The sequence below is a fragment of the Streptopelia decaocto genome, assembly GCF_964273445.1.
Source record: "Streptopelia decaocto genome assembly, chromosome: 5".
Taxonomy (NCBI): domain Eukaryota; kingdom Metazoa; phylum Chordata; class Aves; order Columbiformes; family Columbidae; genus Streptopelia; species Streptopelia decaocto.
In genome coordinates, this window is record NC_138659.1 from 15,005,144 (window position 1) to 15,030,277 (window position 25,134).

Genomic DNA, 25,134 nt, shown 5'->3' on the forward strand with positions numbered 1-25,134 from the left:
CTCCTCCTTCTTCTTCTCCTGAGGCTTCGCAGCTTCTTGCAGACTCTCAGAGCTCTCCATCTGTGTGCTCTATCTCTCCCAGCCTGTCTTTACAAAAAGATGCTTGTTCTTCACGTTTCTCCAGTTTTAAGCATTGCAAATTATTCGTCAAAATGGCATAATCTTATCCCTTCTCAGAGGATCCCACCTTATCCAGAGTATAGTCATTAGTAAGTCAGAAACTGGCTATCTTCCTGCTTCCTGGCCAGCCGCACCCTTTTTAATGGAACAAAAACTGCAGTACTTGCAGAGTACGCTGCAGATACGCCAGCCAAACACCACCACCATCTGTCATAACGTGTATAGTAGAAGGGATGAACGCTCCACATTATCTCATCAGAGAAAAGAGGATAGATGCTGAGATTTCATAAATCCATAGTTATTAAAAGCTTGAGCTGTCAGGGGAGCAGCTTACTGGCCTTTAGGTCAGCCTTAAGAGGCATAAACTCTTCAGTCTTAATCTTGCCTCACTAGAAGTTACTGAGGTGTTCCTGCTCTGGCAGGGGGATTGGACTGGATGATCTTTCGAGGTCCATTCCAATTCCTAACATTCTGTGATTCTGAGAAGTGTCATATTCAAGTTATCTCACTTCTTTTCCTCGCTTTCCCTGCTTGTCATATGGGTAAAAATTAATTTTCACTGTGTTTTTTGGAGATTAACGTTTGCAAGGCACCTTGACGTTTCAAGTGTTGCATAATTGTTAAATACAATTTATTATTCAAATAATTTTTGCAGACACTATTGGCAGCAACATTTTCTTTTAATCTATGGCCATTTTTCCTCAGCGCTCCCCAGAATACACCAGCTGTCAGTATCTATGCAAGCTCTGCTTAGTTCACATTGAAAATATCCAGGGAGCTCACAAGCATATTAAAGAAAAACGGCATAAGAAAAATATAATGGTAAGTTAACAAATACGATTTTTGACTGATATATGTGTGTCCCCCCCCCCCTTTCTTTTTTTAAATGAAACAATTTTTTTTTTGGTTATGTGGTACGTTTTCTTTGTTTGGTCATCCTCATTCGGCTGGAAGTTTGTGTGCTGAGCAGAGATCCACAAATTTCTGTTGCTTTTTTTCTGTTTGAGAGTAAGGACTTGATGATCTGTCCAAGCAGAGAGGAGAGAACATTTTTGATTATTGCTTCTGAATTAGTGTCTCTGAGTAGTGGGCAGTTCATCATACTTGTAGAAACAGAAAGCAGGATAACTTAAGGTAACTTACTTGAAAACATGTTTAGTTTTTTCTGTTTCTTAAAAAGAAAAAATAATTGCTCCAGGGACTGGAAGTGGAGTTGGGGATGTAGTTTTTGTCTGTTTTTTTCTCTGTTGTCTGACTTGTGAGATTTTTAGCAACATCCTTTCTGTTGATGGATAAGCAGAGGGGATAGTGTGTCTAGACTAAAAAAACAGAGTTAAAGCAGGGAGAGATTCAATTCCTGAGTCACTCATCATTGCCCTGGGTTTATGTCTAATATGAAAAACAGTTCTAAGCTTTTCAAAGAGTAAAAGAGTTTCCTTATCAGATGCTATGGTGTTACCATTTGCTTTGCTTTAAAGAACTGTTACACGCATGAAATCCAGTAAATGGCACAGAGATTTTCTCGCCAACCTGTTTTTTGTAAATGCTGATGACTACAAATTCCCAAGTATGTAGGTTTTTGTGATTCAGGTAGTTAAAATTACTCTTCCTACAACCATTCCCCCAAACTCAGTCACTTAGTTACTCCTGTTTCCACGTATTTCTTGCAATACCTACTTCGTAATCATTGCTCTTAATTCTGTCATATCTGCAAGCCATCACCTCGAAAACTCTGAATGCGATAAATACGGTTTACATCTCAGAAAGCAACATATTTTTATTACGTTGAGTTAGTATTTGTAAAGGATTCTGGTTCTTTTTCTGTCTGCTAAATTGCGTAATGAAAAAAAATTAATAAACTGGCAGCAAATCAGCCCCATATCTGATATGGAAACGCTTTCATACCATGTTTTTTGTGTGCTCAGGGAGAGAGAAATTGAGGAATGAGGTTTCTGTACCACGGAATGGAAATGCCAGAGGAAAGGGAGCAGTTTCAGCTTTTAACACTTGTCTTCAAATAGCTTTACATTGTGTGCCACATCAGTGATAAAAAGTATCTGTCTAAATGTTACTTCATAAAATACTCCTGTTTACTGCTCTGACTATGAGATACATGACCATCAAATAAGCTTAGCAGCAGCTGTGGCTTTGCCACTCAAGAAAAACTCTAAAGCAGCAGCATTAAAAAAACCCACAGTCCTTTACAAATGCACATACTCTTTCTTCTGTTCTTATTTGAACAAATTTAGCATAAGAGTTGAGAGAAGCAGCCTAGAAGTAACCAAACATTTTCATACTGTACTGTTTTCTTAGTGCATAATTATTTTCTTGTTATTATTTTTTTTTGTTGTTGTCAGTCACATATTTCATTTAGTTGATGAATTTGTGGAACAAGTGATTGCTGTACTTACTCCCAATGACTCGATGCATCTGACATTTCTTGCTGTTGGATTAAATTGATTGTAATTTGATGCACTAAAAATAGCACTTTTTCGCACCAGCTGTTTAGGCAGCAATGAGGCTCAGCCCCAAATTTCTTGGAGCCAGGAATACTTTTCTGCTTCTGATATCTTTCCTTCAAGTGCAATCCACCCTGAAGAAAATCTGTGTGACTCTAGAAAAACTTCCTCAGCTCAGTTCCTTTGATTATATAGGAACAATTACAGCTTTTCATTGCCTTGGATGAATTCTGTTTCAGAACTGTCAGCAAACGTGGTTCAGGAATGTAACACAACAGATTTTCTCCCCAGTTGCCAGCTGTGAAACAACATGTTCTATTTAAATACTGGGCATCTACTGCCATTTCTGGGAGCCACACAAGCACATTGGCCAGTTAGGCTGGGCTTAATTCCTACCTTTGAAAGTGTTTGTTCAGGACACCATGGAAATAGCAGAGCATGAACGGCAAGCAGTATGTTCTAATATCATGCAGTTGTATGAGATAACCTTTTTCTCTTAAAATATCAGTTTTTGCTTTTATCATCCAACCATTATTCAGGAAAAACAAGAAGAAAATGAGCTGCGTGCCCTTCCACCCCCCTCTTCTGCACAGTTGGCTGCTCTGAGTTTTACACTCATTGAGGCAGCAAATGAACAAGGCATATCAGATGATGACTTCAGAATTCGTCAAGAAATTGTAAATGAGATGGAGAAAATTATTCAACAGCCCTTACCAGGTATACATAGTATTCTCCATTTTCTTTAGGTGAAGATTTTTCTTTTTATTTGTTTTTACACAGATTTTGATACCTTCATTAATGATTAATTAATGCATTTTGGGGTTAAATTATCTTTATATTATACAATATGTATATATACAGGCATATTAATACAGATTGACAGTTGATTTAAAAGGAGCTAACAAACCTACAAAAAGAGAAAAATATGGTTGTGCTTATTTTTTGCTTCTTTCTCATATGTGTTTATTGAAGCTGTTGGTCCTCTTTGAAGTGATGATTTCTGCTGAAAAGTGGAAATTACCAGGGCACAAAATATTTCCTTCCATGTTTAAAGCCTCAGCCACTGAGGGTCTCCCTCAGGCTCTAATCCTACAAACCTTCACACCTGTACCTTGCCCAGCATTACTGAATATCTGTGGCTGTTACAGTAGAGATTGTGGTTTGGTGTGTTTTTTTTTTTTCCCCAAGTGGGAAAAATTAATTAAACTAATTAATAAATAAATTAATAAATGTAGCAGGAGGGGAAAATGAGAAGGACTTTCAAATACATTTTTTCCTACTGGACCTTCATTTGTTTATAACATCTTTTAGTGCAGATAAATGTTGCATGAGACATTTTTTTTTAAAAGCAGAGTTCTAGGAAGAAAAAACTAGACCTCAGCTATGAGTGATTTTGGTAAGCATATGAGACATTTGCAGTACTTAATTGTGATCTGAAATACCTGCAGGTATTAAGCAATAACTGTTAAAACAAATAATTAAAACCAACAACAATTATTGTTTAACAGATATTTCTTCTCCTGTATATTTATGGTGTGTGGGTCCCAAAATGAGCAGAGGTGTTCTTTGAGATCAACTATAGCTTCCCAAAGTCTCTTGAATTGTCTTAAATAAGTACAAATATTAAATTCACTTAACCACAAATAAATGTCATACCTCATCTGCCTTTTTCTTGATTTAGTGCTTTATGTTGATTAAAAATTAGAGTAATTAAAAAAAAGTTTGAGTAGGTTAAATGTTTGTTCCACTTTTTTTGTTTTTCATCAGTGGGTCAGTGAAGTTCAGGGCATTAATAAAGTTTGTAAAAATTGTCTCGATAAATTGAATGGTAATCTTCCCCCTCCCCCTTCAGAAATGCCGTATGCTACTTCAGAAGAATGTGTTAGACATTCAAATCCAGTTTATACTACTGTTGGAAAATAAATAGTACACCAGTAAGATAATCTTTGACATTTGCTTCTTTGCATTGATGTGCCATCATCTCCTATAGTTAAGTACACTGGGAGTTTGAGAGCTGATTTTTGGAGCTACAGTAGTGGTGGCATGATATTAACAGTCATTTGCTTTTGATTGAATCTGGACATAAGAAAGTATCAATCTCATTGACAAAAAATAAGTTTTCAAAGTATTTAATCTATATTGAAACTGAGTTGCTATTCTATACTGTCCTTCGATTTTAGAAATTTTTTCCCTTTGCTCTGTAAAAATACCGTAGAGATAAAGATTTTTTGTTTCCTGCAGGATGATCTGCTTTAGTTTCAGGGGCTATATTAAATATATTTTTAAACATAAGGTGCTGAATAGAACAGGGCTTGTAAGGTGGGTGTTTGCTAATCTGTTTGCTCTATAATGTTGCTGTTTGTGGCTCCTAGTGCAAACTTCTGCTCTGACATGCTGTTGGGTTTTCCACTGATAGTATGTTAGCATAAGGCAAAGGAGATTATTGCTTTCATAAATACTCATGAAAATTACATTGTTGTTATTTTTATTGTTATTTACCATACAGAAATTCATTTTGAGAGGGCTAGTTTCTAGGTAATGAAAACCAGAGAAAAGTAAGTTTGAAGCTTTGTATGTGTAAGATTTTATCTTTTAAGAATTATTGTTTATGGAGCAGAATGATATTTCTTGTATTATTACTGAATAGTTACTTTCTAATTAGTTTAGCTCTGTTGGACATATTTTCAGGTAAGGAACTGTATTAACTATAAAAACTAAATGGATACTGTACTTTGTGTCATTATGTTTCATATACATGTTTTGTAATAAATTGTGCATAGAAACTTGGTAATGGAATTAACGGGTTGTAGGACATATTAAAAAAATTTTGACAAAAGTGTATGAGGCAACGAAGAATTTTGTAATCGGCTGACTGCTGCAGTGGAATCAAGCTGTAGCGAATAAAAGCTTTTAAATAAAACCCTGCACTAAGACGGTGACAGTTATTACTATTTTATATTAAATTTTATATTAAGAAAAAAAAACCCTGAAGCTGCATTGCAAAAATACTTTAAAACAGCTTGAAAAATCTTGGACATTTGGTAATTATACTGTTTGAATTATCCATTTTCCTGTGATGCTGTGTTATGGAAATGACGAGCCCTCACAGGAGTGAGAAAGTGGTTCAATATTCATGAATTTAGGAGTACTGCTTGGGAGCTACAGTATCTAAAGCAAGGTATGCGTCATCCATTAAAGTATTATTTATTTACTAGCTGTTAAATAATTATGTTTCTCTCTTTTCCAGACTGCTCACTGAGGATGTATGGCTCCTGTTTAACTAGATTTGCTTTTAAAACCAGTGATATTAACATTGATATAAAATTCCCCCCTAAGGTGTGTAGATATTATCTTATATTAACTAAGACTGTTTTTTTAATCATTCATTATCATTATTAAGCTCAGCTATTGTCATTTAAAACATTTATTATTACTCCATTGCCTTCATCTTCTGCTGGTGCATACAGTGTTAGAATAGCACAAAGCATATATTCTTTGATTTGGTGTCAGGTGTGCTATAAATCAAGCAGATAAAGTTTTCATTGCTTACTAGATAACTTTAATTCAGTTTTTGGGGCAATCTTATGCTAGCCTTTTAAAAAAAAAAATTCTGAGTCAGTATTGAAGCAATATGAGAATAGTTGGCCCTGGATGAGTGTGCTTTTATGTGCTCAGGATTCAGACAGTAAAAACTTGTAGGGTCTTCGTTCCCCGCCCTGTCTGTTGAAGGTGGGGCTAAAAGTGACAGTTTTACTTTTATATTCTAGTCACAAGTAGATGTCACATCCCCGATTACAATTTACTGCGGTACTAAATTCTTGCAGAGCAGATTATAACTTACCTTTAAACACTGACGTGGCTGATTCATGTTTAATATGTGATATGAGAAGCTCGTTCTTGTTAGAGTCACAGCTGCTGAACTTGCTCTTTCTTTTGACTGTCTGTGTTACAGTGAAATTCAAAATACCTGTTTTGGGTACATACTTACATGTGCATTTTGAAATGATCCTGCAGTTAGGAAGCAAAACTGAGCACTTTTTCACATGATTGCTTGTGGATTGCACCATGTCACTTTTTCACAAAGGCTCAAAGGTGGTGCTAATTTTTAGCTTTTCTTTGAAATATTACAGCTAATATTTGAAACACCACTTCAGTTGATTACTGGAGAGAAAAGCAAACATTTAAAATTTATAACTTTTAAAAACCCTTGGGAAAGTACTGACATGAAATTCTTTAGTGTTGTGTGTTTCTAGTGGCATGTGTCGACATTGAAATTATTGTATATATGGCAAGTATTTTGTTTTCACTTTATGGAGTCTGTTAATATGGAACTAGAACAGAAGTATTAACTAAAAAAGCTGTAGGCTAAAAGAAAGCTGGCTAATACGTTTACTAGTACCTGTTTTATGGTGCGAACAGCTACAGTTAACTTTTTCATTAATACTGACACATGATATTTACTTTTGCGAAAGAGCAGTGTTACTAGTTGTTCAACCTAAGTAGTTTTAAACTAAGTGTAAAATAAAATAGGGTAGTCTGAATACTGTAATCTCCTCTACTTTTGTTATTTTAGATGAGTCAACCAGATGTTCTGATACAGGTGCTTGAAATCTTGAAGAACAGTGGTGAGTTTTAGCTTAATCTCATTTCTATTTAATTACTATTCCAGCTGCTGCTCACTTGTTTTATGCTTAATTTTTGTGTAAACTTACAAAAATGGATTAGTTTTCAGCCAAAGTATCTGAGCTGTTTTTATGAATGTGACTTTTGTGAATACCAGTGCTTGTGTAAGTGAGAGATGAGAACCTGCAGCAGGAGAATGACAACTCACATAGTCCAGTTCAGATTGCCAGAATTCATGGTGGTGGTGTTAGATGCCAGGTCAAAAAGTATTTAACTTTGTGGGAGAAATTCTCAGAAGTAAACCAAAAAGTCACTTTCCACTTGTATATGAACATCAGTTAAAATTATTACAAGATTTCTGAAATTTGTAGCCTCCTTGTTCTGTCAGGAGGTTGTTTAACCCTGTAATTGCACATCCTGAAACAAGTGGCAGAAGTAACGTTGCATTTTGGATCCTTGAGGAAATTTGGACAGGTCAGCTCCATAAGTGGTTCTCAGACTATCCTGGTAGTTTTTCAGAGGTTCGACCTTGTGTCTTTCAAATGTTGTACAGACAAAAAGGTTCTAGAAGAGATGCCAGCCCAGTTTCCTGACAAGGGTGTGGTGTGGTTTTTGGTTTTCCCTGCTGGCTGTGTGAGCAGCAAAAGAAACAAGAAAATACTGCTTACCTGGTTAGCTATGCAGCACCTAATTTGAGTTGTTCTGTAAAAGTGTGGTGTACCTGTAATAGCTTTGAAGACAAAATTGGGAAAACTGTCAAAAGAATTTCATTCATCATCTTTTCTTTTCTCCTTGCTTAGATGTCTACTCAGATGTGGAGTCAGATTTCCATGCCAAAGTTCCTGTTGTCTTTTGCAAAGATGTTAAAAGGTACATGTCATTGAAAAGGATTTTTAATGAGATACCAGTTTCTACTGTGCTTGTTCATAGCAGCCGTTTGCTTGCACTCCTGGCAAGAAGTATTACTGTAACATTTAGCTAACATTCATGTGAAAGGGGAATTGCTCATACCCAAAAGTATAATATGGATAGATTTGTTTTTGTGCTTCATATTGTTTGTTGGTTGTAGGAGTCTGAAAATAGCAGTTCTACTTGTAGTTAAAAAGGGGAAAAGTAGAATGTTACTCAGTTGATATTTAAAATTCCTGCCAGCAGTTTAATCCAAGACTTTAAAAACATTTTATGAGATATGCATTACCAGTGAGGACACATCATCTGGCAGTTGCAGTAAATGCCTAAGAAGCAGCAACCTCCAAAATGAAACATGGTTACTGCAGGATGCCCACATTGCTTTGACTGGCCAGGGGTATGTGACAGACACTTTTGGGAAGTAAATGCACCAAGGGTGGACAGATTTCTTCCTGTTTTTGTAGATGATGCAGATACCTTAAAGTACTAAGAGAATAGAAATAATTATTCTGAAAAGCACACCAAAAGTTTTTAGAGCATCTGTTCTGTGGACTTAGCAACTCTGAGTATGCAGCAGGCCTGGGAGCTCTATTTGTTTGTTTGTTTATTTATTTATTTGGTATGTGGAAGATAATACATGGAATTTTAGTCGTGTAAGATTGTGCAATTAAGTAACAGCAGAACTTAGAGCAAATTCTTAATGCTGTTTTATATTTTTAGCTGTAATGAATTTCTGTAAGTTCTAGATCCAACTGATGAGTTAATAGTAAAGAAAATGTGATTAAGTTCTGTAGCTTTTCTTTAAAAAGTTCAGGTTCTTACATAGGGAGACACTGATATATGTTTTTATTATGATGGATGTGGTGCCTCACCTTCCCCCTGCCCCAAGCATCATCTATATACACAAGGTGATAACTCTTTTTTTTTTTTTTGCTGTTTTATATTTGTAATTACAGTGGTTTGACATGTAAAGTAAGTGCTAGAAATGATGTGGCTTGCCTTACAACTGACCTGCTGGCTGCACTTGGTAAACTGGAGCCCGTCCTTATTCCCTTGGTTTTGGCTTTCCGCTACTGGGCTAGAGTAAGTTTATAAATATTGAGGATAATTAAATATATTTATTTCTTCTTTTTAAGTACTGCATACAATGTAATATATAATATATGTTGGTAGAAAAGAACTTCATGCCACTAGTTCACTTGTACCGTAACAGGCCAGAATGAAACTGAAGGTTTTTGTGTGAAACTGTGAATATATGTAAAGCTTCCACTATTCTATTAGCAAGCGATTGTGCTAGTTCCTTAAAAGTAGTTAATTGATCGTTGAAAAACAGCTCAACAGAGCAATCAGGTCTTGCAAACTTTCTGCTCTTGAGGTCACATTGAAAACAGTTCACTTGCTCAAAAAAGGGTCTGTCATACCCTGCTGTGCTTACAGACGTCAGCCGTGATCACGGGAACCAAGTTATGGTGTTCATAGCCAGCATAAAAGTGTCTTGAAACTGCTGCCAGGCCATATTTGACTTAAAGTGTCTTGGCTTTATTGAGAAGTCAGTTGAGTGATATTGTTGGCAGGATTTAGTAAGGTGGTGTTACAAAAATTCCTGGTTTACAACATATAATTAGAAGCAATAGAAACTACAAAGGACTGTTCCAAGTCTAATACGTTTATTACATCTCTGAGTTCCCGTAGAAGAGATCAGGGTGAGCTTACAGTCAGATGCGTAGAATCCCCATCTCCATACATGAGAGATTGCACAGTAACAACTACCTGATAGTCGACTGAAATTCTAGATAGGAACCCACACATGTCCCACAAACACAAAATGTGATGAAACCGAAGAGAATAACATTTAATAAAATAGTGTAACTTAAGGCATTGTATGAATTACTATAATTTGCATTTTATCTGTATATGGCATGAGATAACGACTGCAGTTTCTGAGGTAAGGATTTTGTGTTTCATTCTAGTATATATCACATTTCTTTAATATTTATCCTCTTACAGTAGACTTTAAATTAAAATGCTGATGTTACATCAGAAAAGTAATGATTTACTCTCTTACAGCTCTGTCACATTGACTGTCAGGCTGAAGGTGGGATTCCCTCATATTCCTTTGCCTTAATGGTGATATTTTTTCTTCAACAAAGAAAACCATGTATTTTACCATCCTATTTGGGCAATTGGGTAAGTGCTTTGGTAATATAGTAACCTCCTTGTTAAATTGTCGAAGTTATGTCTGTGTTCTGCAAAGTCATAAAATGTACAAAATTTGATTACTTAAGAATAAATAAATAAAACACATTGCTAGTTAATCCTCACACAGTTGATGCCTGGTGATTCTGATGACTTTTAAAAAAAGGCAGCTGCTATAGCCTGTGCAATTGTGTCGTGCTGTATTTTGGAGAAAGGGTAGATATTTTCTTCTTTAGTTCTCAGAATTTATTTCTCTGATATCAGTTATTATGGAGGGGAATAAATATCACAATTGTCAGTGTTACCTTTGGTGAAATCTTTTGGTTGTATGTATAATACTCAGTCTTGTTTCAGAGCTGCTTTAATTGTTTTTAGATTGAAGGCTTTGATTCGAAGAGGCCAGATGACCACCAGCTGAAAGGTATAGAAGAAGGAGAGTTTGTACGGTGGGAGTACAAACCACCGGCAAATGGTGCAGCAAAAAACTCAGTTGGTGCGGAAAGTAAAACTAAAGTTGAACAACAAAAAGGTGGTGGTAAAAAGGTAACAAGCTCGGAAGTGGACAACCAAAGTAATGCAAAGGAGAAGCACGGCAATGTAAGTCATAGCTTTGTTTCATTAAAAAGCCTATTCTGTCTCTTTTCCATGTTTTTTGTCTTGAAACATTAATATTGGATGGAACCAGGAAAAAAATGGGAATTTTCATTTCTTACTGCAGTTGAGCATTCTTGTCCTTGTGTTTTAGTCTCTCTTAGCATTCAAAACCCCTCACCAAGTTTCACTGGGACAACTGTGGTTAGAACTGTTGAAGTTTTACACACTGGAATTTGCTTTGGAGGAATACGTCATCAGCATACGGGTACAAGAACTCTTAACCAGAGAGAATAAAAACTGGCCTAAAAGGCGAATAGCCATTGAAGGTAGGATAATACCCTTTCTAGTTCTGTAGTTATCCTGAATTAATATCTTTATTTACCCAATACTTACAGGTCTGTCACAAGTCTGAGCAATAAACTAAATAAAAAATGGAGAAGTACATCTATTTTTTTTTTTATTTTGTCAGCTATTTTGTCTGATTAAAGACAGTTTTTCTGTTTAGTACTACTTTTTGCAACCCTCATCCTTGAAGCTCAAGGTATAAATTTGTCTCACTGTTTCTTACTGTTCTGTTCTTATCTCTTATCTGTTTCTTCCTATAAGCTATTATTTATTCCTTTTTAATAATTCTGATATTATGAACTTTCAGCACTTCTCGCTGCATTTCCAGAATCCACCATGTGTTTTGAGTGTTACCAGCTCTCAGTTTGTTTCTTGTGATTCTAATGCAGGCTGAGCAGAGAGGTTAGTTCTGATCAGAGTGAACTGGAGCAAACCCAGCAAAGTAACACAGATGCACCCCCCAGCACCCTCCGTTGTCATTTTCCCTGGGGTCAGTGTTTCTGCCCTGTGAAGCAGAGTGGCCTGTCACACGCCACGCTTCAGGGCCTGAGTATCCTGCTAAGGGAAGTGCTTGTTTCACGGAGTAAGACTGTATAAATTGGATGTACCCTGATTATATATGTTGGGGAGAGGAATAGAGGAAAAGAGAAAAAGAAAAAGAAAATTATTTTGTCTATTATTTATAACTGGAACATCTTTATTTCTGCTCCTCAACTCAGAAAAATATGTAAACAGTACTTAACAGCTGAAGTCAGAGCAATGTGTGGCATTCTGAATTGGCCTTAAGAATATTTGAGGAAGGCTGAGAAACCGTTTAAGGTGATATTTTTATAAAAGCATAAATAATGAATTTTGGACACTTGCTAGGGATGTTGATGAAGTGGCTTTTCAGTAGCACACAGGAGGTGAGGAGGAGAAGGGTAAATAGGCCAAAGAAAATTGTAAAGACGGAGACAGCGTTACTAAAGGTATAGTGAAGGACAAGTCAGTAAGGTGCAAGAAGGAAAAGTGAAAAGGAAAAAAACAGGGAGTGAATTACTGAGGCACATGTTGAGTAGTGGGTCTTGAGATCACTCCTGTGGCTTTAATTTCCTCTCCCAGTTCTGTTCTTCAATCCCTTCTAGCGAGATAGTTTTAAAACCAGAGTCGTGTTTCTTCAGCATGTGAGAAGCTAAAACCTGTAAGATGAAAGGGCAAATTATTGAGGAAGAAACAGGAAATAATTTCAAAAAACAGATTACATTCTGGTTCTGATACCTGCCATTGTTGGTCTCTTTGTGTTGTTTTTGTTTGGTTTTTATAGTTTTTTGTTTTTAATTTTTGCCCCTTCTGTTTGTTTGATTTTTTTTTTTTTACTGTTAAGTTTGTAACTAAAATGATGAAGTAACAGAATCTCAGTTTGATACTATCTTCCCAGGCAAACTCATAGCAACTATGCAAGTGCTCTTTTTACTTGGAAAACATGTTTGATCTAGAAATCGCTAGGAAGGACTAAGAATGAAACCTGGTGAGATTGGTTCATATAATCCTTATAACCTTAACGTTACTCTTGAAGAAATTAATTTCTTAAGGAAAATGCAAATCCTTCTTTAGCGGAGGAGAAAAGTTCAGGCAGGCCTATGTTTATTTTGCCTTTGTATGTTTATTTTAATTTCTAGTTTAGAAATTGACTGTAATGGTACAGTATACCTGTGGTTTTCTTTTTAAATAACACTATCTAGAATGGTTTACGATAGCCAACTATTCACGGCCACACGTGTGTTGTGTTTTGTATGGAAGAAGTCCAAAAAACATTGTGGGCCCTACGTTCTCTTAAGTATATCCAAATACAGTTCTGGATTATATTATAAAAATCTCTTTTTAACTGCCGTATCATAACTTAGGCATTTCAGCTGCCTTAGTGAAATGTAGAAATTTAAGATTACTAATGAAATTTTTCTTTTTCTTCCTAGATCCTTTTGCACTAAAGAGGAACGTTGCACGAAGTCTAAATAGCCAGATGGTATTTGAGTACATCCTGGAGCGATTTAGGACAGCATATAAATATTTTGCATGTCCACAAAGTAAAGATGGGATTAAATCCAAGCCAGATACCAAGAAAAAAGAAAAAGGGAAAATGAATAATAAGAAATCCACAAGATCTGAAGAGCCTGTAGTCAACTGTTGCCTTCCACAAGGAGAAAAAGTTGTAGATAAACGAAATATAGGAAGTGGATGTAACATACCGGAGAATGAACTTGAATGTACTGAAGTGGTAGAAGCTGTAGCCAAAAGATGTACTTCCAAGAACATGGACTCTTCGCTACTTTCAACATTGGACTCTAGCAATGCTGAAGACAAAGAAGCAGCTTTATCCCTTATTTCTCACGAATGCTGTGAATTAAAGCAAAAATCACTTAAAGAGAGGGATGATTTAGAAATTTCAGTTTGTGTAAGTGAAGGTGAGCTAAGCTGCCACTGTAACTGCAGCGAACATCAGCCCTACAACACAAATTCTAGTAATGAATTTTCTGACGCTGAAAGCAGACAGAGTTTGATAACGGAGTCTCATCAGAAGAGTAAGTGCACTGGCACACCAGCTACCTCGCCCAACTGCAACGCAATGGTGGAAGCTCACGATCTCAAAGATGAAGGCAGACTCTCTACAGAAGAAATGCATTATGTGTTTGATAAGTTTATTTTGACTTCAGGAAAGGTAAGCTGTGTATTTAGCAGTGCTGGTCACTAAAACTTAAATCACTAAAATTAAGGCTGGATGACTGACAAGATTCTCCCAATGGTTGTTTCAGTCTCTGTTATGAATGACAGCTCTCTATTCAGGACTGGAAAACACTGAATGTTCATACCATTTGGACTAGATGGTCTGTAGCCCCCATCTTATGCAAAGCTTTCTGACTCACACGCACACACACACACACAGACACACAAAAAATCCTGAGTCCTGTCTTCTGGTTGTTCTGTACTCTTTTTTCCACCCTTCCTCTCCTGCTTTCTTGTAGAATTTCCAGGTGCTCTTGTGCACTGAGACCTAAACACAGCCTTTTGAAAGGTGTTCTCTAGTTCTTTGTAGACACTGTTGCTGTTGAGGTGTTAAATGCTCTTTGCTGCATGACTAACATGGCAATGTTAGGTCTGTCAAACTATCTTAAAGGTAAAATTCTATTTATGGACCTATTTTTTCCCCCAAAAAGCCACCAACTATAGTATGCAGCATCTGCAAACGGGATGGACATTCCAAAAATGACTGCCCAGAGGATTTCAAGAAAATTGATCTAAAGCCACTACCACCAATGACAGACAGATTTCGGGAAATACTTGATATAGTGTGCAAAAGATGTTTTGGTAAGTTGGAAAAGTGTTTGTGCTCCACTGTAAACTGTGATCTGGAATCTGGAAAAAATTTAAAGCTGTAGCCTTAAATTACTTATTCCAGTAAGTTCAGTGGGAAGAGGCTCTTCCAGGTACCCTGCGCTGCAGATTAACCAATACTTTCATTTCCATATTATCCATGGTTTTGATATCAAATTCTTATAACAGATTTGAGAAACGAATATTATACAGAATTTTTCACTGGATTTGTAAAAAGTTAGTAGTGTTATCAGAAATTAGGCTCTGGGCAAAACTGTTTGTTCTTGTCAAATTCTATGGCTTCTTTTGGAAAAATCCCTTTTTGGGTGCTGCGGTGGGTTAACCTCGGCTGGACACCAGGTGCCCACTGACCTGCTGTTTGAATAATTGAAGAAAATTCAGACATCTGAAATAAAGTCCTAACAACGCTAATGATATAATAAAAAAGAAAATCACGTATTCAAGGAAAGGAAATGTAACAACAGCAAAAAAAGCTATCCAGTACTTTTAATTAGCTGAAAAAGAATTTTGAGGTAGCTGAATGTCACACCTGACTGTGTTTTAACTTGTTTTTACTTAGATGAATTATCCCCTCCTTTATCTGAACAACAAAACAGAGAACAAATCCTGGCAAGTTTGGAAAGATTTATTCGAAAAGAGTATAATGGTACGTAACAATAGATAGTGATTCTTGATAATGCTTCCTTCATTCATGTTGTTCAGAGCATGAAGATGTTATTTGTCTCATTATTGCTCATTTTCCTTGCTTAGAGCAGTGGCATCTTTTTTTTTCCCACTGTACATAAAGCTGTCTTGCAGACTTTTAGACTGAGCATCCCTCAGTGCTGTTCCATGAAAATGTCCCTTGAGTGGAGGAAAAGCTGCAGGAGTAATAATGCAGATACAGGACTGCTGCAGTCAGGAGAGAAAGTTTGAACAGGCCCCGGCCAGTTTGGTTTAGTGTTACCTGGATTGTGGGCCAAGCACTTTTGTTACCTACTCACCAGCGTTTTAGTATCTTGGAAATCTTAATGAGTTTGTTATTTCACATCCCTTCTATAAAATAGCCCAAACTACCTTACTACAGTGATGGAAGTCAAGGCACAGAGACGCAAAGTGATTTTTTTTGGGGGGGGGGAGGTGGTTTAGAACAGTGCTAGAGCCAGGTACCAAGCCCACGTCTCCTGAATTCCAGTGCCTTGCTTGCTGCAGCCAGCCATCTGTGCTGCCAGAGCTGGCCTGTGAGCAAGGAACTGTGACTTGCACTTCCACCGACAGCAGCTGAGGATCGAACCCTCTTACAGAACCTTGAAAGATTTAAGGTTTCTGATTCTATTTAAAGGTTAGGAAAAGGCCGTGAATAGGTGTGTTACAGCGTTAATTTCAGTTGAACAGATAAATGTATTATTTTCAGTTAGGAAGAAGTTGCTTCCCCTCAGTTCCGTAATTTCACTTGCCTTTAGAAGAATCAAACTATAATACTATGTTTCAAACAAAAATGTGAACAAAACAATTGGAAAAGAATGTTCCATAAAATACATTTATCTTATCACTTTTATTTTCTTGAACAGTATGTTATGGTTACAGAAACTTACTGATTGACCCAATTTACCTAGTCATAGAAAAAATATGCAACCTAGATAAAGTATGAGTGAAACCAGAAATATTGCTTGGACTGCACTAAGAGTAGCTCTGTGTACTGGTGACTGGGTTTGCACATTATTTTGATTTATTTTAAACAGGAAAGTGCAGTCACATACCACAAAGCATTGCACCACATTTGGAGATGCCATTTAATGGTTATAGTGACGTTGTAAGCTCTCTCTTAAAGCTCATTTTTTATGGGCACCTACACATCTCAGTTAAGTGATATTCCATAGTAAGCATTTACCATTCAACTGTAAAAGAGTTTATCTTTTTTTGGTCTGCTCTTTTGATCAGACAAAGCCAGACTTTGCTTGTTTGGCTCATCGAAGAATGGATTTGGATTTCGGGACAGTGATCTAGATATCTGCATGACGCTGGAAGGCCATGAAAATGCAGAGGTAAGAGTTTTGAAATTGATAACATTTACTAGTTTAAATTCCATAATTCTTTACAGCTTTTTAAATTCAGTTAAGATTTCTGTAACAGGAAAGGTAGGATTTTGTTGGTAGCACATCGGCTTGTTGCACTCGGTACAACTGAAGCGATATATAGCCTGTTCTAGTTTTAATGCCCCATAGACACACATTTAGTTTGCTGTAGAGAATATGAGCCGCCAGTTTATGTAAATTCATGTGTTGGCTTGTTGCTTATTTCGTTTTGCACACAGACATTTCATCTATGAAATTAACGTTTGATAGTAAATGTGCTTGTCGGGACAGGGTCAATATTTTAACGTCTGAAGCTGTAATATTTGTTTTTCCTAGAAATTAAACTGTAAAGAAATAATAGAAGGTTTGGCAAAAGTTCTTAAGAAGCATCCAGGTAGGTGTTTTAAAGTATTATTTGTTTTGCATTTACATTTACTATATATGTAGTTAATGGAAATGTTTTATGTACTAAAGTGTTGCTTCCCCAGGTTTGAGAAACATCTTGCCTATAACAACAGCCAAAGTGCCTATAGTAAAATTTGAACACAGACGAAGTGGCTTAGAAGGAGATATCAGTTTATACAACACACTGGTAAGCATCGGTTTCTGTTTGGTTTTGAGTTTAAAGAAAGCTTTTAAATTCATCATAATTCACTCAAATAATCATGTGATGGAATAATTTTGAAACCAGAATTAAAGTGCTTTTGTGCGTTTGGGCTTTTTTTCCACATTATTTAAATTCAGTGGCCCACACCCTGAGCCCAGCCCAAGTAACTGTATAACCTGATAACAGAGCATCTTCATGGCACACAAAGATTTTTGTGAATGCTCCCAAAAACCTATTAGTGCCACATTCACCATGGCCTTTCTGTCATCGTAAATAGTATTAATACATTTCATCCCAGCTTACATCTAGCACAATGAAATTGCATGATTTCTTCTGCAATGTGCTCACATTCACCTGTGAGGAAGATACAGTCTGTGGAATTAGTTCCAGTTGAGTCACCCTACAGACGGACTTATTTGCTGGTATTTTCCAAGGTTCTGATTGTTGTTACTGCTTTCATGCTGTCCTGATGACACCTCTCAGTTATGTTTGTGCAGGAAACGTTGCATGAATTTTTGTGGCGTATTGTTGTGATTTTTTTTGCCCTCCAGTTGTATTTTGCGTCGTCTTTGCCTGAACTGCAGACTCTACTGTATGAGCTATAAATTACATTGAAACACCTGTTCGATTTTTGTTTTTTTTTCCCTCCGTTTCTCCAGGCACAGCATAACACAAGAATGCTGGCTACATATGCAGCTATTGATCCTAGAGTGCAATATCTGGGCTATACAATGAAAGTTTTTGCAAAGGTAATATAAAAAGAAGGTACTTATTATATAATACAGTGTTTTCTAGTACAGCAACTGAGTTTACCTTTTGCTAATACCAACTGGAAAGGAAACAGTAGAATGCTGTTAATATGAAGTGCACTTTCTTAAGCTGACTGTGCTCCATCTGATTGTATGTGTCAGAAACCAGTTCTTCAGTTCTAGTTTCTTCTGCTGTTGAAAGACTTTTATCTAAGAGGAAGCTGATGAAAGGAAAACTTTAATTTTTTCAATTTCACACAAGAGAAAATAAAAATAAAAACCACCACCAACAACTTTTTACTTACTGTAAAAGTTTGAGAAGGTACGAGTTGATGAAATGTCTCTACTTCATATGCCTAGGACACACACTTCACTTTAAGAATGAAAATATCAAAACCAAGATCTACTGCATCTTTTTTTTTGAAGCATCATACGACCTTTGATAATTGAAACAAGTTTCTTTTTATTCAAGCTTCACTATTAAACACATTCCCAAACACATCCAAAGAAAGTTTAGTGAAACAAGCAAATAAAAAACAGGTTATAGGGAGTGTATCATGCTAATAGATGTTAATGTAATGAAATGCATAAAAATGAATAAAATAACTTTGTTTCAGAATGGAATGGACATGTTCATTATACTGTCTAGTATAAGATGAATAATGATTTTGTTGTTGTTGTGGTTACACTAGTGCAGAATATCACCACGTCTCTTCTGTGTTCAGATTAAAAATGCCTTCTGTTGATAATAACGAATATTGCATTTTTCTGTTGCACATATTCTAAAAATCTTACTGTAAAAAACAAATTTCAGAATCGTGGGACATACACTCCTGAATGTAGATAGATGTATTGAGGTGACTTCATAGCTATACAAATACACTAAGCAAAATGCTTCCTCCTCAATTTGCATTGACAGAAAAAACAGCAACACCTGTCACTGCTGCTGCTGCTGTGAAAGTCACTTGTGAAGCTGTTTTTTCCAGACCTAGGAGGTTAAAAGTGTGTTGTTTGTTATAATACATGCCTGAAGCAAAGGGTAGCTTAGAAGCAGGTACTGTAGAAAGGTTATGGCATAGCAAGTTTTTTAAACATACTAAGGTAATTCTCTGGTGTTTGTTTTACACTGTGTTGTGCAGGCTGGACCACGGTTTAATTACATATCTGTATGTCTGTCAGAAAAATGCCAGGTATTGCCTAAGTTGCCAGTATGATGTGGAAATACTTGCCTATTAATTAATTATTAAAAAATGGGGAAACCAAAACAGTAAGGAATCATAGAAACAGCTCTAGTAACATGGGTTTAGGAAAATTAAATTTTAAAGTATTGAAACCCAGATATCAGAAGTAGAGGTTTGTTAGTATTTCTGTTTTGGGGTTTTTGATTTGTTAGGGGTTGTTTTATTTTGAATTAGGCACATTATAAATAAATAAATAAATAAACACAAATGAAAACACCAACGTATTTTGGCTATGAGAAGCTTTTCTGGTTTTGTGTTACTCAAATTATGCTGTGGATTTGCCAGATGGCATTTGAGTCTGAGGACATTTATTTTTCAGGCTTCATCAAACGACTTTTAGTTATGAGATTAATGTATTTTCTGTTACTGGTGAGGGTTCTGTTTGCTCGCTGACATAGTTGTTAGTCTTGAACAATAAAATATAGATTCAGTATTTTGTTTATTTTTTTTTCAGCGCTGTGACATTGGCGATGCATCCCGGGGTAGTCTGTCATCGTATGCCTATATTCTTATGGTTTTGTACTTTCTGCAACAGAGAAATCCACCAGTTATTCCAGTTCTTCAGGAGGTAGGTTTTCAGAAGAGATGGCTGTGAAAATAGATGTCCTGGTTCTTCAAGCCAAATATGAGAAGTCTGGGCTTTTAGGATCAGTGGGATGAATGAAATCTGGGGCCCTCCTGCATTAGCAGGCTCCTAACTCCCTCTTGGTTTTAGTGGGTAAAACTTAAGTAGAAAATTAGAACAAAACTGGGAATCTGTTGGACCTAAATTCTGCTGTTAAGTTTACTTTGGGATTTTGGTCTTATGATTATATTTGTATGCTGAACAGGATAGAAAAAATATTGTCAGGTGGTATGAAGAGAAGGGAATTGTCATTATGAGGCTGTGCCAGATGCTCTTGATGTGAGTCCAGCTCACACCAGTTATTGTCAGAAGCAATATTTATTGCTCAACATCTTATCTGTAAGAGAAAAAGTTAATTTTATGATTTGATGAGGGGGAAAAAAAAAAGATAACTAATGCTTTGCTACAAAATTAAAGGTGCTGTTTTACACGCGCCAGGAAACTTTATTAAGAAAATCACTTTCTGTATCTTCATTGCAGGGGTGGGGACAAAATAATTAGTCAGCTATCTGCCTCTTCCTGGATATACTCTGAAACTCCCCAGCACTTCTGAAAATTGTCCCTTTCTGACTTTTTCGTTGTCTGTGTGCAAGAGGAAAATTGGCTTAAGCACTGCAGTTGAGACTCAGACTTTCTTGCTGATAGTTTAGTAGTGGTTGAGGGTTGTTCTTTTATTGCTGCCCTGAGCGTGCATTTAAATAATAGTGGAATTTCCCCTTGGCTTTGCTAAAGTCAAAATGTAATAGGAGTCATATAAAGTATCCTTAGAGATTTTGTGGGCAGGAGGGATATTGGAATCTTGATGAGGTAATTCAGTTGTGTTTTCTTAGTTGCAAAGAACAAGTAAAAATATCCAAGTAAGCTGAAAGAAACATAGCAATAATGCAGAAAGACTTGGAAATTTTTTACCAATGGGAAATTCTGCCTATATAAGAAGTAATTGTTAAAATTAATTTTTTTTTTTTTTTTTTGTGTTACTTCTTACCAGCAAAACTGCAAGTCTTGCATGGTGAATCTGAATTAGAGTCGTAACTGTGTCCCTCTCTATTTCGGCAGATATTTGATGGAAAACAGATTCCACAAAGAATGGTGGATGGATGGAATGCCTTTTTTTTTGATGACATGGAAGAATTGGTAATATTCTAATTCCAGAAGAGTCACTAAAACTTAAAGCTTGTTTTTATGGGAAAGTAATATATTGCTAATAGCGTAATACATAAAAGAGTGGTTGAACTTCCATATCTGTATTATTATAACTTCCCAAATGAGGTCTGTTTTGCTGAGATGAGTGTCTGCTTTTTCTTGATTTGTATTAAGTCATTTCTAAGTAACATAAATCAGGGAAAATCCTTTTTACTCTCAATAGTCTGGGATTGAGGTGTTGTTAAGTGTAGTGATTTAACCTTTAACAAAGTGAAACTGTTCATGGTAGACAAACTCATAATTAGAGAGGTAGTTGGAGGACGAGAAGTAGTTCAGTAACTGTACCTGTATAAATTGTGTTTTCCATGGCACGCAGAAGAAGCGGCTGCCTTCTCTTGGAAAGAACACCGAGTCACTTGGAGAACTCTGGCTGGGGTTGCTACGATTCTACACTGAAGAATTTGACTTCAAGGAATATGTGATCAGCATCCGACAGAAGAAGCTGTTAACGACATTTGAGAAACAGTGGACATCCAAATGTATTGCCATCGAAGGTACTTATGTGCTGATTTTTTGTTTGATTAAGGAGGGAGCAATAAATACTGTTGCTTGAGCATCTGTTCTTGTTGAACAGGATCTTTATGTGAGGAAACTACCATCAGTGCTTAAAAGAAGCATTGTTTGCAAGTCCTGCAGCTTACAAAATGAGATTACACTCATAACTTTTAGTATATATCAGTAAATTGCTCTTTATTATGGTTAGTCATGTTTTTTTATAACACTCAGCATTGCTTTGCTGTCATCTACTCCGTGACTGCATTTAAAATTGAATTCTCTGTGTTAAAATAAAAATTTGTGTTGCAACATATTTTTTCCAACTCTTGATTTGTTTTTCCCCCTTCTTCACACAGATCCTTTTGACTTGAATCATAATCTCGGTGCTGGAGTCTCTAGGAAAAGTAAGCTATTTTGTCTACTAATGATTAATGTTCACTAATTTCTGAAGTGTTGTGCCTTTTCTGTTGTTTTGCAATAACTGTCTTTCTTCAATAGTGACCAATTTCATAATGAAGGCGTTTATCAACGGGAGAAAATTATTTGGTACCCCATTCTACCCAACTGTGGGAAGAGAAGCTGTAAGTGTTCATAGTTTTTAGTATATTTTTTACTTTTCTTCATACACTGAATTGGTGCATCCAGGGCGAATCTCTTGCATGTATTTATCAATTTGGTATGCACAATATATGTAGTTACACATTATTTGCATTAAATGTGTGGCTTAGTATTGGGCTTCTGCAATACAAAATTCATGGGAGTAGTTGGATGGGTGATGGGTATTTTTGGCAGTTTGGGGAAGGTAAGCTTATTTTGGTTTTTGTTTTTTATAAAACTTTTCATTGTGTGGCATGAAGTGTTGCAGAAAACTGCAACAACAGCTATAAAACCCAGAAACAGGCTTAGGAACTTTACTACCCATTCATGTAGCCAAAGCAAACAGATTTATGAGATGTTACACTCTACTTTGTTTTCCAGTGGGTGGGGAAAGTAACGATTGCTGCTTAAGAAGGGAAAAGGATTATGATAAACTGTCTTATCAGTTCATCTTAAAATTGGCATAGTGAGTCAGGGTCTGGAATGTGTTTATGCAGCAGCACTCTAGAGAAATTACTCCTTTGAGCTATAGGGTCCAGCCATTGATATGTCATAGAGAACTAATTCTTTGTATAAGCAAATAAATCGGCCGAAATTGGTATTTTTAACATCTACTTTAGCAAGGTGGTTTCTAAGACATCTTAGAGGACTGTTCTCCCAATGGCTTTGAAGAGGGTTTGTGTTTCTAAGGGATTTTGAATATCTTCTGAAAATTGTTATTTCCCCTCATCTGTTCCTATTTTCTCTTTTCCATTTGCTTACTTTATCTGTACTTTATAATAAATGTTCTTTGATGCAGTAGCTGTGTTCTATTTTGCACTGTGTCTAATAACATAAGAGGTGTTTTTATTGGGACTTTTTGAGTACTACTGTGATACGGATAACGAATTACAGTGTGGATGTAGTTAATTGTAAGTGACAAATATGTGAGTGTATGTAATAAATATAATTGCTAATTAGTTTTATTTTTTTCTTTGCTTGCATATATGTACAGCACAATGCTATAGTGCTTCTGAAAAGCATATACTGTATGTTTTTATACGCGTTCTTTTGCGTTGTTCAGCCTCATCTCAGATGTTCATTGAATATTTTACATAAGGATAAAAAGCAGGAGAGAAAGCAGCCTTAAGATGCAAATGAGCCCTCTTATGTGAAGGGAATAATGCCAATAGTATTACAGAGCATTTTATTTCTCCAAAGTACCTGACAAAGAAGGAGTTCTCTGTCTCCTTCCTAAGCCAATGCCCTGTAGTGCAGCTTAGTGATACAGAGAGGAAACTAGCAAAAGTGTTCAGTAAATTACCTAAGTCTACAGTAGGACTTTGTTCCTGAGCTGGGGTTAGGACATTTCTATTTGTACTTCTGTTTCAGTCTTCCAGGGAAGATAAGTGTTTTCACAATGTTTGTGTTGCTCAGAGGCTGTAAACTGTGGCCTTTGTGCTGGCACAGGTCAGAACCGCAGATGTCCTTAGCACATTGCAGGCAGGGCAGGGATACAGGGCCATGCACAGATGCTCCATCTGTTTCCCACCTGAGCTTTCTTCTGTCGGAGGGGATATAATAGTGTCATTTGGGAAGGGACAGAGACTGCTTTGGAAAGCATACACACAGTGACTCAGATACCAAAATAGATCATGTGCAAAAAATTGCCTTCCGAAGAGCCTGTGGGGAAGCAGAAGGCAGGCAGCAGGCTGGGGCCTGGATGCGCTGTTCTGCAAATTCAGCTTCTGGCCCTACGACTAAATACCACTTTTTAGCCCAAACTCTTCCACATCTCTGAAAAAGCTGCCATTATCTAGGGGAAGAAAAAGACTTAGGTATAATCTAAGAACTGGCAGAATTTAGGGGACAATAGGAGATGAAAGCTGTCCAATTTGCTTTCATTTCGCAGTCTCGTAAGTATTGTATCTGTCTGATGTGTTTTGATAGGAATACTTTTTTGACTCGAAAGTGCTGACAGATGGGGAACTGGCACCCAATGACAGATGTTGTCGTGTCTGTGGAAAAATTGGTCACTACATGAAAGACTGTCCAAAGAGGAGGAGGTAAGTAATATACAAAGCTAAAGTACAATCTCGGAGATTAAATCAAGAGATTTGGATACTTGGAATTTTAGTGGAAATGAAGAACCTGCTTAATTGCAGAGAAAATCAAAGCTTTGCATCTGACCCTCAACTTCCCATCCTGTTTGCTTTTCTTAGGCTATTTCTGGTCATATCTTTAAATCTTTGAGTGTTTATGTGAACACACACAGTAAAATAAAAAGTGTGTAATATGTTAACACTTCATGATCTATCTGTATTTTACAGCTGATCTGTAATTTACAGCTTACTTTAAAATTTAAATCACTAAATTATCTTTTTATAGTGTAAACATTCAGATGGAGACCATATTACCTAACTGCACAATTTGTAATGTATTATAATGGATTTCCTGTAGTGATTGTGTTTGGAAGATAGCGTTGAATTTGGATTGTTCTATAAATGTGATAACATATCTCTGCAAGGCAGGTAGAAGTTCATTTATTAAAATCTAGAGGTAGTTAAAATGTAGTTCATAGTTCAGGTGCATTTCTGTAACATACTAGTGCAGTCACCTAGTGATCTTGTATATTAATTGCACTTACGAGTTCTGGATCCAATACACCTGCAAAAGGAGTCCCTAGCACATGGAGGCCAATGTCTCCAAAGAGAGCTTAGCAGGAATTGACAGAATCTGCAGTCCTCGCATTTTTACATATTTGAATTTTTAATGGCCCAATCAGTGTAGGTTGTCTGAATCCTCCTAAAACCTGGTGAAGCTCTTAAAATACAGATCTGGGGGTTTTGATCTACTCTCTATATCCAGTTGTGTACTTCATAATTCTTAAAAATATCCTTGGTCTCTTCCTGCTAGTCCTTATTTACAGCCTTCGTTCAGTCAGCAGGGTTCAGGATACATGAAACTGA

At 36.5% G+C, this 25,134-nt stretch overlaps 1 protein-coding gene across 5 annotated transcripts in view; it reads left to right on the forward strand.

The window, feature by feature from the left end:
* Positions 1 to 25,134, forward strand: part of TUT4 (terminal uridylyl transferase 4) — a 50,191-nt gene that overhangs the window by 13,738 nt on the left and 11,319 nt on the right. For 4 of the 5 annotated variants that reach the window (XM_082053917.1, XM_082053920.1, XM_082053919.1 and 1 more), the window contains exons 4-25: positions 826 to 942; positions 3,119 to 3,296; positions 5,827 to 5,915; positions 7,153 to 7,204; positions 8,003 to 8,072; positions 9,068 to 9,194; positions 10,179 to 10,298; positions 10,683 to 10,904; positions 11,053 to 11,227; positions 13,199 to 13,941; positions 14,438 to 14,588; positions 15,175 to 15,261; positions 16,536 to 16,639; positions 17,006 to 17,063; positions 17,158 to 17,261; positions 17,936 to 18,025; positions 19,721 to 19,834; positions 20,948 to 21,025; positions 21,411 to 21,588; positions 21,946 to 21,993; positions 22,088 to 22,170; positions 24,116 to 24,231. In XM_082053917.1, coding sequence (XP_081910043.1) covers positions 826 to 942; positions 3,119 to 3,296; positions 5,827 to 5,915; positions 7,153 to 7,204; positions 8,003 to 8,072; positions 9,068 to 9,194; positions 10,179 to 10,298; positions 10,683 to 10,904; positions 11,053 to 11,227; positions 13,199 to 13,941; positions 14,438 to 14,588; positions 15,175 to 15,261; positions 16,536 to 16,639; positions 17,006 to 17,063; positions 17,158 to 17,261; positions 17,936 to 18,025; positions 19,721 to 19,834; positions 20,948 to 21,025; positions 21,411 to 21,588; positions 21,946 to 21,993; positions 22,088 to 22,170; positions 24,116 to 24,231 — 3,104 coding nt within the window. The remainder of the gene's footprint in view (positions 1 to 825; positions 943 to 3,118; positions 3,297 to 5,826; positions 5,916 to 7,152; positions 7,205 to 8,002; positions 8,073 to 9,067; positions 9,195 to 10,178; positions 10,299 to 10,682; positions 10,905 to 11,052; positions 11,228 to 13,198; positions 13,942 to 14,437; positions 14,589 to 15,174; positions 15,262 to 16,535; positions 16,640 to 17,005; positions 17,064 to 17,157; positions 17,262 to 17,935; positions 18,026 to 19,720; positions 19,835 to 20,947; positions 21,026 to 21,410; positions 21,589 to 21,945; positions 21,994 to 22,087; positions 22,171 to 24,115; positions 24,232 to 25,134) is intronic. The other variant, XM_082053918.1, reaches the window with a different exon arrangement.